General features: G+C 57.8%; 1 protein-coding gene across 2 annotated transcripts in view; it reads right to left on the bottom strand.

The window, feature by feature from the left end:
- WDR54 (WD repeat domain 54) overlaps positions 1–12,075 on the bottom strand; it is a 33,077-nt gene that overhangs the window by 16,819 nt on the left and 4,183 nt on the right. For both annotated transcript variants that reach the window (XM_068273852.1, XM_068273861.1), the window contains exons 2-3: positions 10,878–11,113; positions 6,477–6,539 (exon numbers count right to left, since the gene is read on the bottom strand). In XM_068273852.1, coding sequence (XP_068129953.1) covers positions 6,477–6,539; positions 10,878–11,113 — 299 coding nt within the window. The remainder of the gene's footprint in view (positions 1–6,476; positions 6,540–10,877; positions 11,114–12,075) is intronic.

Below are 12,075 nucleotides of genomic sequence, written 5' to 3'. Positions count from 1 at the left end.
AGCAGCAAGGGGTGGCACTACAGAGAGGAGGAGGAGAGCAGCAAGGGGTGGCACTACAGGGAGGAGGAGGAGAGCAGCAAGGGGTGGCACTACAGGGAGGAGAGCAGCAAGGGGTGGCACTACAGAGAGGAGGAGGAGGAGAGCAGCAAGGGGTGGCACTACAGGGAGGAGGAGGAGAGCAGCAAGGGGTGGCACTACAGGGAGGAGAGCAGCAAGGGGTGGCACTACAGAGAGGAGGAGGAGAGCAGCAAGGGGTGGCACTACAGAGAGGAGGAGGAGAGCAGCAAGGGGCGGCACTACAGAGAGGAGGAGGAGAGCAGCAAGGGGCGGCACTACAGAGAGGAGGAGGAGAGCAGCAAGAGGTGGCACTACAGAAAGGAGGAGAAGAGCAGCAAGAGGTGGCACTACAGAAAGGAGGAGAAGAGCAGCAAGAGGTGGCACTACAGAGAGGAGGAGAAGAGCAGCAAGGGGCGGCACTACAGAGAGGAGGAGAAGTAGAGCAGCAAGGGGCGGCACTACAGAGAGGAGGGAGGAGGAGAGCAGCAAGGGGCGGCACTACAGAGAGGAGGGAGGAGGAGAGCAGCAAGGGGTGGCACTACAAAGAGGAGGGAGGAGGAGAGCAGCAAGGGGCGGCACTACAGAGAGGAGGAGAGCAGCAAGGGGTGGCACTACAGAGAGGAGGAGGAGAGCAGCAAGGGGTGGCACTACAAAGAGGAGGGAGGAGGAGAGCAGCAAGGGGCGGCACTACAGAGAGGAGGAGAGCAGCAAGGGGTGGCACTACAGAGAGGAGGAGGAGAGCAGCAAGGGGTGGCACTACAAAGAGGAGGGAGGAGGAGAGCAGCAAGGGGCGGCACTACAGAGAGGAGGAGAGCAGCAAGGGGTGGCACTACAGAGAGGAGGAGGAGAGCAGCAAGGGGTGGCACTACAGAGAGGAGGAGAGCAGCAAGGGGCGGCACTACAGAGAGGAGGAGAGCAGCAAGGGGCGGCACTACAGAGAGGAGGAGGAGAGCAGCAAGAAGTGGCACTACAGAGAGGAGGGAGGAGGAGGAGGAGAGCAGCAAGGGGTGGCACTACAAAGAGGAGGGAGGAGGAGAGCAGCAAGGGGCGGCACTACAGAGAGGAGGAGAGCAGCAAGGGGCGGCACTACAGAGAGGAGGAGGAGAGCAGCAAGGGGTGGCACTACAAAGAGGAGGGAGGAGGAGAGCAGCAAGGGATGGCACTACAGAGAGGAGGAGGAGGAGAGCAGCAAGGGGTGGCACTACAGAGAGGAGGAGGAGAGCAGCAAGGGGCAGCACTACAGAGAGGAGGTGGAGAGCAGCAAGGGGTGGCACTACAGAGAGGAGGAAGGAGGAGAGCAGCAAGGGGTGGCACTACAGAGAGGAGGAAGGAGGAGAGAAGCAAGGGCCGGCACTACAAAGAGGAGGAGGAGAGCAGCAAGGGGTGGCACTACAGAGAGGAGGAAGGAGGAGAGCATCAAGGGGTGGCACTACAGAGAGGAGGAAGGAGGAGAGCAGCAAGGGGCGGCACTACAGAGAGGAGGAGGAGAGCAGCAAGGGGTGGCACTACAGAGAGGAGGAGGAGAACAGCAAAGAGCGACACTACAGAGAGGAGGAGGAGAGCAGCAAGGGGCGGCACTACAGAGAGGAGGAGAGCAGTAAGGGGTGGCACTACAGAGAGGAGGGAGGAGGAGGAAGAGGAGAGCAGCAAGGGGCGGCACTACAGAGAGGAGGAGGAGAGCAGCAAGGGGCGGCACTACAGAGAGGAGGAGGAAAGCAGCAAGGGGCGGCACTACAGAGAGGAGGAGGAGAGCAGCAAGGGGCGGCACTACAGAGAGGAGGAGGAGAGCAGCAAGGGGCGGCACTACAGAGAGGTGGAGAGCAGCAAGGGGCGGCACTACAGAGAGGAGGAGGAGAGTAGCAAGGGGCGGCACTACAGAGAGGAGGAGGAGAGCAGCAAGGGGCGGCACTACAGAGAGGAGGAGGAGAGCAGCAAGGGGCGGCACTACAGAGAGGAGGAGGAGAGCAGCAAGGGGCGGCACTACAGAGAGGAGGAGGAGAGCAGCAAGGGGCGGCACTACAGAGAGGAGGGAGGAGCAGGAGAGCAGCAAGGGGCGGCACAACAGAGAGGAGGGAGGAGGAGGAGGAAGAGGAGAGCAGCAAGGGGTGGCACTACAGAGAGAGGAGGAGAGCAGCAAGGGGCGGCACTAAAGAGGAGGGAGGATGATGAGGAGGAGAGCAGCAAGGGGTGGCAATACAGAGAGGAGGGAGGAGGAGAGCAGCAAGGGGCGGCACTACAGAGAGGAGGAGGAGAGCAGCAAGGGGCGGCACTAAAGAGAGGAGGGAGGAGGAGGAGAGCATCAAGGGGCGGCACTACAGAGAGGAGGAAGGAGGAGAGCATCAAGGGGCGGCACTACAGAGAGGAGGAAGGAGGAGAGCAGCAAGGGGCGGCACTACAGAGAGGAGGAAGGAGGAGAGCAGCAAGGGGCGGCACTACAGAGAGGAGGAGGAGAGCAGCAAGGGGCGGCACTACAGAGAGGAGGAGGAGAGCAGCAAGGGGCGGCACAACAGAGAGGAGGAGGAGAGCAGCAAGGGGCGGCACTACAGAGAGGAGGAGGAGAGCAGCAAGGGGCGGCACTACAGAGAGGAGGAGGAGAGCAGCAAGGGGCGGCACTATAGAGAGGAGGAGGAGGAGGAGAGCAGCAAGGGGTGGCACTACAGGGAGGAGGAGGAGAGCAGCAAGGGGTGGCACTACAGGGAGGAGAGCAGCAAGGGGTGGCACTACAGAGAGGAGGAGGAGAGCAGCAAGGGGCGGCACTACAGAGAGGAGGAGGAGAGCAGCAAGGGGCGGCACTACAGAGAGGAGGAGGAGAGCAGCAAGGGGCGGCACTACAGAGAGGAGGAGGAGAGCAGCAAGAGGTGGCACTACAGAAAGGAGGAGAAGAGCAGCAAGAGGTGACACTACAGAGAGGAGGAGAAGAGCAGCAAGGGGCGGCACTACAGAGAGGAGGAGAGCAGCAAGGGGCGGCACTACAGAGAGGAGGAGGAGAGCAGCAAGGGGTGGCACTACAGAGAGGAGAAGGAGTAGAGCAGCAAGAGGTGGCACTACAGAGAGGAGGAGAGCAGCAAGGGGCGGCACTACAGAGAGGAGGATAGCAGCAAGGGGCGGCACTACAGAGAGGAGGAGGAGAGCAGCAAGGGGCGGCACTACAGAGGAGGAGGAGAGCAGCAAGGGGCGGCACTACAGAGGAGGAGGAGAAGAGCAGCAAGGGGTGGCACTACAGAGAGGAGGAGGAGAGCAGCAAGGGGTGGCACTACAGAGAGGAGAGCAGCAAGGGGCGGCACTACAGAGAGGAGGGAGGAGGAGAGCATCAAGGGGCGGCACTACAGAGAGGAGGAGGAGAGCAGCAAGGGGCGGCACAACAGAGAGGAGGGAGGAGGAGGGAGAGGAGAGCAGCAAGGGGTGGCACTACAGAGAGAGGAGGAGAGCAGCAAGGGGCGGCACTACAGAGAGGAGGAGGAGAGCAGCAAGGGGCGGCACTAAAGAGGAGGGAGGATGAGGAGGAGGAGAGCAGCAAGGGGTGCCAATACAGAGAGGAGGGAGGAGGAGGAGGAGGAGAGCAGCAAGAGGCGGCACTACAGAGAGGAGGAGGAGGAGAGCAGCAAGGGGCGGCACTAAAGAGAGGAGGGAGGAGGAGGAGAGCAGCAAGGGGTGGCACTACAGAGAGGAGGAAGGAGGAGAGCATCAAGGGGCGGCACTACAGAGAGGAGGAGGAGAGCAGCAAGGGGCGGCACTACAGAAAGGAGGAGGAGAGCAGCAAGGGGCGGCACTACAGAGAGGAGGAGGAGAGCAGCAAGGGGCGGCACTACAGAGAGGAGGAGGAGAGCAGCAAGAGGCGGCACAACAGAGAGGAGGAGGAGAGCAGCAAGGGGTGGCACTACAGGGAGGAGGAGGAGAGCAGCAAGGGGTGGCACTACAGGGAGGAGAGCAGCAAGGGGTGGCACTACAGGGAGGAGAGCAGCAAGGGGTGGCACTACAGGGGAGGAGGAGGAGAGCAGCAAGTGGTGGCACTACAGAAAGGAGGAGGAGAGCAGCAAGGGGTGGCACTACAGAGAGGAGGAGGAGAGCAGCAAGCGGTGGCACTACAGAGAGGAGGAGGAGAGCAGCAAGCGGTGGCACTACAGAGAGGAGGAGGAGAGCAGCAAGGGGTGGCACTACAGAGAGGAGGAGGAGAGCAGCAAGGGGTGGCACTACAGGGAGGAGGAGGAGAGCAGCAAGGGGCGGCACTACAGAGAGGAGGAGGAGAGCAGCAAGGGGCGGCACTACAGAGAGGAGGAGAGCAGCAAGGAGCGGCACTACAGAGAGGAGGAGGAGAGCAGCAAGGGGCGGCACTACAGAGAGGAGGAGAGCAGCAGGGGGCGGCACTACAGAGAGGAGGAGGAGAGCAGCAAGGGGTGGCACTACAGAGAGGAGGAGGAGTAGAGCAGCAAGGGGTGGCACTACAGAGAGGAGGAGAGCAGCAAGGGGCGGCACTACAGAGGAGGAGGAGAGCAGCAAGGGGCGGCACTACAGTGAGGAGGAGAAGAGCAGCAAGGGGTGGCACTACAGAGAGGAGGAGGAGAGCAGCAAGGGGTGGCACTACAGAGAGGAGGAGGAGAGCCAGCAAGGGGTGGCACTACAGAGAGGAGGAGGAGAGCCAGCAAGGGGTGGCACTACAGAGAGGAGGAGGAGAGCCAGCAAGGGGTGGCACTACAGAGAGGAGGAGGAGAGCAGCAAGAGGTGGCACTACAGAGAGGAGGAGAAGAGAAGCAAGGGGTGGCACTACAGAGAGGAGGAGGAGGAGAGCAGCAAGGGGTGGCACTACAGAGAGGAGGAGGAGGAGAGCAGCAAGGGATGGCACTACAGAGAGGAGGAGGATAGCTGCAAGGGGCGGCACTACAGAGAGGAGGAGGAGAGCAGCAAGGGGTGGCACTACAGAGAGGAGGAGAGCAGCAAGGGGCGGCACTACAGAGAGGAGGAGAGCAGCAAGGGGCGACACTACAGTGAGGAGGAGAAGAGCAGCAAGTGGTGGCACTACAGAGAGGAGGAGGAGAGCAGCAAGGGGTGGCACTACAGAGAGGAGGAGAGCAGCAAGGGGTGGCACTACAGAGAGGAGGAGGAGAGCCAGCAAGGGGTGGCACTACAGAGAGGAGGAGGAGAGCAGCAAGAGGTGGCACTACAGAGAGGAGGAGAAGAGAAGCAAGGGGTGGCACTACAGAGAGGAGGAGAGCAACAAGGGGTGGCACTACAGAGAGGAGGAGGAGAGCAGCAAGGGGCGGCACTACAGAGAGGAGGAGGAGAGCAGCAAGGGGCGGCACTACAGAGAGGAGGAGGAGAGCAGCAAGGAGCGGCACTACAGAGAGGAGGAGGAGAGCAGCAAGAGGCGGCACAACAGAGAGGAGGAGGAGAGCAGCAAGGGGTGGCACTACAGGGAGGAGGAGGAGAGCAGCAAGGGGTGGCACTACAGGGAGGAGGAGGATAGCTGCAAGGGGCGGCACTACAGAGAGGAGGAGGAGAGCAGCAAGGGGTGGCACTACAGAGGAGGAGAGCAGCAAGGGGTGGCACTACAGAGAGGAGGAGGAGCAGAGCAGCAAGGGGTGGCACTACAGAGAGGAAGAGGAGTAGAGCAGCAAGGGGTGGCACTACAGAGAGGAGGAGGAGGAAAGCAGTAATGGGGGGGCTTTACAGAGAGGAAGAGGAGAGCAGCAAGGGGCGGCACTACAGAGAGGAGGAGGAGAGCAGCAAGGGGCGGCACTACAGAGAGGAGGAGAGCAGCAAGGGGTGGCACTACAGAGAGGAGGAGGAGAGCAGCAAGGGGTGGCACTACAGAGAGGAGGAGAGCAGCAAGGGGCGGCACTACAGAGAGGAGGAGAGCAGCAAGGGGTGGCACTACAGAGAGGAGGAGAAAGCATACTGCAGTGAGTGGCAGTATAGAGAGGAGGAGGAGAGCTGCAGTGATTGGCAGTATAGAGAGGGGGAGGGCTACAGTGAGTTACAGTACAGAGAGGAGGAAAAGAGCAGCAGTGAGTGGCTTTACAGAGGGAGGAGAGCAGCAGTGAGTGGCAGTATAGAGAGGAGGTGGAGGAGAGAAGCAGTGAGTGGCAGTACAGAGAGGAGGAGGAGGAGGAGAGCAGCAGTATAGAAAGGAGGAGGAGGAGGAGAGCAGCAGTGAGTGTCTTTACAGAGGGAGGAGAGCAGCAGTGAGTGGCAGTATAGAGAGGGGGAGAGCAGCAGTGAGTGGCAGTATAGAAAGGAGGCGGCAGTATAGAAAGGAGTGGCAGCACAGAGAGAAAGAGGTGGAGTCCAGCAGTGAGTGGCAGTACAGAGAGGAAGAGGCGGAGTCCAGCAGTGAGTGGCAGTACAAAGAGGAGGAGGCGGAGTCCTGCAGTGAGTGGCAGCACAGAGAGGTGTATGGGAACAGCAGACATGTAATCTCTCACCTGAATCCCCTTCTGTGAGGTGAGCACCAGCAGGGTCCGGGACGGCAGGACGCACCACGAGGCCTGCAGGAGAGCAGTCATAGCAGAGTAACAACCAGGACATGCAGCAACACAAGTACACAATACAAGCACAGTGCATGTGTAGTTTACAACAATCTTCATTTGATAAAGTACAGCAGGAAAAGGAAACCCTTTGCGTGTGTCGGGGGGGGGGGGGGGGGGGAGGGGGGCTTTAGCTTACAATCTAGAGCAGGAATTCTCAACCATAACAGTTCCTTTTCAGGGGTCCTCTGGCATTTTCAGAGTCCAGGGTTGGTTAGCACGCCAGAGATAAGTTGAAGACGTACAGTTGTGTTCAAAATTATTCAACCCCCACTGAAATTGAAGAGAATTCATGGTAGCTTGCACACGCTGAAGCTTCCCTGTACCTGCAGAATTAAAACAGCCCCAAAGCATTATTGACCCTCCCCCCCCCCCCCCCCGCCATGCTTTACAGTAGGCAAGGTGTTCTTTTTTTCACAGGCCTTGTTCTTCCTCCTCTAAACATAGCGCTGATCCATGGGCCCAAACAGTTCTAATTTTGTTTCATCAGTCCACAGAACACTATCCCAAAACTTTTGTGGTTTGTCCACGTGACTTTTGTCATACTGCAGTCGACTCTTCTTATTCTTTGGAGACAGTAAGGGGGTGTGCCTGGGAGTTCTGGCATGGAGGCCTTCATTACGCAGTGTGCGCCTTATTGTCTGAGCTGAAATTTCAGTACCCGCATCTGACAAATCTTTTTTAAGTTCCTCAGCAGTCACACGGGGACTTTTCTCCACTTTGCGCTTCAGTTAGCGCACAGCAGTCGAAGTCAGCATCTTCTTTCTGCCACAACCAGGTAGCGTTTCAACAGCGCCCTTTGCCTTGAATTTGCGAATGATGCTTCCTATGGTGTCTCTTGGTATGTTTAACATCTTTGCAGTCTTCTTATAGCCATTGCCCTTCCTGTGAAGAGAAATCACCTCTTCTCTTGTCTTCCTGGACCATTCTCTTGACTTCTCCATGTTTGTAAACACACCAGTAAATGTCTAGAAGGAGCTGAGTATCACAGTCATTTTAAATCTGTGAAAATTGGTGCTTATTATGCTTGATTGCTGCTGTTAACATCCACAGGTGTTTTCAATACCTGATCGAAAACACTTGAATGAACCTCTGTTCTTAAGAGTGGTAGTCTTTAAGGGGTTGAATAATTGTGTCAATGAAGAAATCACACAAAAAAATAACATTTAACCACTTGCCGACCGCACGCTTATACCGTGCGTTGGCAAAGTGGCAGCTGCAGGACCAGCGACGCAGTACTGCGTCGCCAGCTGCAGGCTGATTAATCAGGAAGCAGCCGCTCACGCGAGCGGCTGCTTCCTGTCAATTCACGGCGGGGGGCTCCGTGAATAGCCTGCGGGCCGCCGATGGCGGCTCGCAGGCTAAATGTAAACACAAGCGGAAATAATCCGCTTTGTTTACATTGTACGGCGCTGCTGCCGTAAGGCAGATCGGCGATCCCCGGCCAATCAGCGGCCGGGGATCGCCGCCATGTGACAGGGGACAGCCTGTCACTGGCTGCACAGGACGGATAGCGTCCTGTGCAGCCCGGATCACCGGGAGGGAGAGGTAGGAGAGGGAGGGGAGAATTTCGCCGCGGAGGGGGGCATTGAGGTGCCCCCCCCCCCCGCAACATGCCTGCAGGCAGGAGCGATCAGACCCCCCCTGCACATCATCCCCCTAGGGGGGAAAAAAGGGGAGCGATTTGATCGCTCTGTGTGCCCTCTGATCTGTGCTGGGGGCTGCAGAGCCCACCCAGCACAGATCACAAAAAATAACGCTGGTCCTTAAGGGGGGGGGGGGTAAAGGGTGGGTCCTCAAGTGGTTAATACAGTATTACCAAAACAATTGATGTCATTTTAGTTGCATTTGGTTCTTTAAAATGTCCTTGTAAGATTTCATTCTAAACACAATTACAAATGTACACTGAATTCCCTAAAACCCTTTACAGCATTGGGGGTTGAATAATTTTGAACACAACTGTATGCATTCTTCTTTACAAAATGTGACAATTGTTTCGGGCAATGGAGGATCCTTCTCAATGTGTATTTCTGCACTTTCTTGAAGAATAAATAATAAACTTTCTGCATTGAAGAATAAATACTTCTGCATCTATCTCTGCTCTGTTTACTGCACTGGATGTCGCTTTGCATGCTGGTTATGCGCCCAGCTGCAGACGGTAAAGTGTGACCCTTCCAGACTCTTTACCGCACTCCTGTGGCACTGGTGGGCTGAGAAAGTTTCAAAAGAACTTCTGTGGCTCCTCTGTGTCTGCAAACATTGCATGATCTCCCCGACCGGTAGTGGAGAGGGAGGGGTGCGGGTGTAACAGAGCACACTATAACAGGGTACTGTAAAAAGAGGCACTTATTTGGCTCAGAGTAATACGGAGCACTTTACGGTGACAGTATAATGAGGGGCACTATAATAGTGGGTAGTATAATAATAATCTGTTAAATGGGAGCGTTATAATTGTGGGCCTTATAATAATATTGTGCTGCTGTAATAGGAAGCACTGTAAGGAAGAAATAGGGAATGAGGGTGAAACACCAACATTTTTAGAATTAACACCCACCATGCCTCCAAAATAAAGTTGGAGGTCTGGGGGATGAGACTAGAAAGAACAGGGTCCAAGGCACAGGCAGGGCTGAGAAAGGCTCCAGCCTCAGGGCGCAGTGTAGGAGGGGGCACAGGGCCGGGCAGAGGCAAGAAAGGCTCCAGCCTCAGGGCGCAGTGTAGGAGGGGGTGCAGGGCCAGGCCGAGACAAGAAAGGCTCCAGCCTCAGGGCGCAGTGTAGGAGGGGGCGCAGGGCCAGGCCGAGACAAGAGAGGCTCCAGCCTCAGGGCGCAGTGTAGGAGGGGGTGCAGGGCCAGGCCGAGACAAGAAAGGCTCCAGCCTCAGGGCGCAGTGTAGGAGGGGGCGCAGGGCCAGGCCGAGACAAGAGAGGCTCCAGCCTCAGGGCGCAGTGTAGGAGGGGGTGCAGGGCCAGGCCAGGGCAGAGGTGAGAGAGGCTCCAGCCTCAGGGCGCAGTGTAGGAGGGGGCGCAGGGCCGGGCCGGGCAGAAGCAAGAGAGGCTCCAGCCTCAGGGCGCAGTGTAGGAGGGGGTGCAGGGCCAGGCCGAGACAAGAAAGGCTCCAGCCTCAGGGCGCAGTGTAGGAGGGGGTGCAGGGCCAGGCCGAGACAAGAAAGGCTCCAGCCTCAGGGCGCAGTGTAGGAGGGGGTGCAGGGCCAGGCCGAGACAAGAAAGGCTCCAGCCTCAGGGCGCAGTGTAGGAGGGGGTGCAGGGCCCTGCTGAGGCAGAGACAAGAGAGGCTCCAGCCTCAGGGCGCAGTGTAGGAGGGGGCGCAGGGCTGGGCAGAGGCAAGAGAGGCTCCAGCCTCAGGGCGCAGTGTAGGAAGGGGCGCAGGGCCGGGCCGGGCAGAAGCAAGAGAGGCTCCAGCCTCAGGGCGCAGTGTAGGAGGGGGTGCAGGGCCAGGCCGAGACAAGAAAGGCTCCAGCCTCAGGGCGCAGTGTAGGAGGGGGCGCAGGGCTGGGCAGAGGCAAGAGAGGCTCCAGCCTCAGGGCGCAGTGTAGGAGGGGGCGCAGGTCTGGGCCGAGGCAGAGGCAAGAGAGGCTCCAGCCTCAGGGCGCAGTGTAGGAGGGGGCGCAGGTCTGGGCCGAGGCAGAGGCAAGAGAGGCTCCAGCCTCAGGGCGCTGTGTAGGAGGGGACGCACAACTCACTCAGCTATCATTCCCTTATTGTGTTTGAAGCAAAAAGTAATAAAAGGGGATACATGGCGGTGACTGCAAGCCAGATAACTAGAGATTAAGGTGCTGGGTGCCCTGGGATGCCTCTTAGTCTAATAGCAATCAGTGTGTGACATCTATGGTGGGGGGGGGGGGGCGCTCTTTGGTGTCTCAGCCTTTGGTGCTGGAGGACCATGTCCCGGCACTGGGCACAGGAAGTGATTAGTGAAGAAAGGCGGTGACAACCGAGAGCAACTTCTGGTTGAACTCGATGGACGTATGTCTTTTTTTCAACTCAAGTAACTATGTAAGTGTGAGTGAGCGGCCATGTAGAGAGGAGCAGGGGTCATTTAGGATAGGTGAGTGAGCAGTGTTTAAATAGGTGAGTGACCCAGGTTTAAATTGATTGGTCCATTTTGAAGCTGCATATATTTGCATAAATGCAGAAATATTGGCATCTCATTGATCATTAGTACTGATTACATCAGATTTGCTGGTAATGTATGGTACACTATTATGGCTGCCATCATTTACTTCCCTACAGCCTATAAATCAGTGAGAGCGGTATATGGAGAGCCCCATGCTGCCACGTACCTGAGTGATGAGAGAGGAGCTTATGGCAACACTCCCCTCCTTAGACTGCAGCTGGCGGTGCGAGAAGTTCAGGCCATCGGCCGACACGCTGACCATGTTGACAGTGTTGCCATGGACGACAGAGAAGTAGGCGAGGCTCTTGTCACTGATGGGCAGGACGCTGAGGTTGTTGTAGAGCGCAGAGGCGCTACTCTTCATCTGGATACTCTTATCCTTCCGATACATGGTGGAGATGCCTGCAAGGGAACAACCAGTCCTATCATGCCAAGTCAATCACACCTCCGACATCTCACTACTCCCATCAAACCGCTGACATTTCAACTTCAACATATCGCTACTCCCATCATGCCTCCGACCTCTCGCTACTCCCAAAACGCCTCCGACCTCACGCTACTCCCATAACGCCTCCGACCTCTCGCTGCTCCCATAACGCCTCCGACCTCTCGCTGCTCCCATAACGCCTCCGACCTCTCGCTGCTCCCATAACGCCTCCGACCTCTCGCTGCTCCCATAACGCCTCCGACCTCTCGCTGCTCCCATAACGCCTCCGACCTCTCGCTGCTCCCATAACGCCTCCGACCTCTCGCTGCTCCCATAACGCCTCCGACCTCTCGCTGCTCCCATAACGCCTCCGACCTCTCGCTGCTCCCATAACGCCTCCGACCTCTCGCTGCTCCCATAACGCCTCCGACCTCTCGCTGCTCCCATAACGCCTCCGACCTCTCGCTGCTCCCATAACGCCTCCGACCTCTCGCTGCTCCCATAACGCCTCCGACCTCTCGCTGCTCCCATAACGCCTCCGACCTCTCGCTGCTCCCATAACGCCTCCGACCTCACGCTACTCCCATAACGCCTCCGACTTCTCGCTACTCCCATAACACCTCCGACCTCTCGCTGCTCCCATAATGCCTCCGACCTCTCGCTGCTCCCATAACGCCTCCGACCTCACGCTACTCCCATAACGCCTCCGACCTCTCGCTACTCCCATAACGCCTCCGACCTCTCGCTACTCCCATAACGCCTCCGACCTCTCGCTACTCCCATAACGCCTCCGACCTCTCGCTACTCCCATAACGCCTCCGACCTCTCGCTACTTCCATAACGCCTCCGACCTCTCGCTACTCCCATAACGCCTCCGACCTCTCGCTACTCCCATAACGCCTCCGACCTCTCGCTACTCCCATAACGCCTCCGACCT

The sequence above is a fragment of the Hyperolius riggenbachi genome, chromosome 1 (assembly GCF_040937935.1).
Source record: "Hyperolius riggenbachi isolate aHypRig1 chromosome 1, aHypRig1.pri, whole genome shotgun sequence".
Lineage (NCBI taxonomy): Eukaryota > Metazoa > Chordata > Amphibia > Anura > Hyperoliidae > Hyperolius > Hyperolius riggenbachi.
The sequence above is the reverse complement of the archived record's forward strand: the minus strand, read 5'-3'. Positions and strand labels throughout refer to the sequence as shown.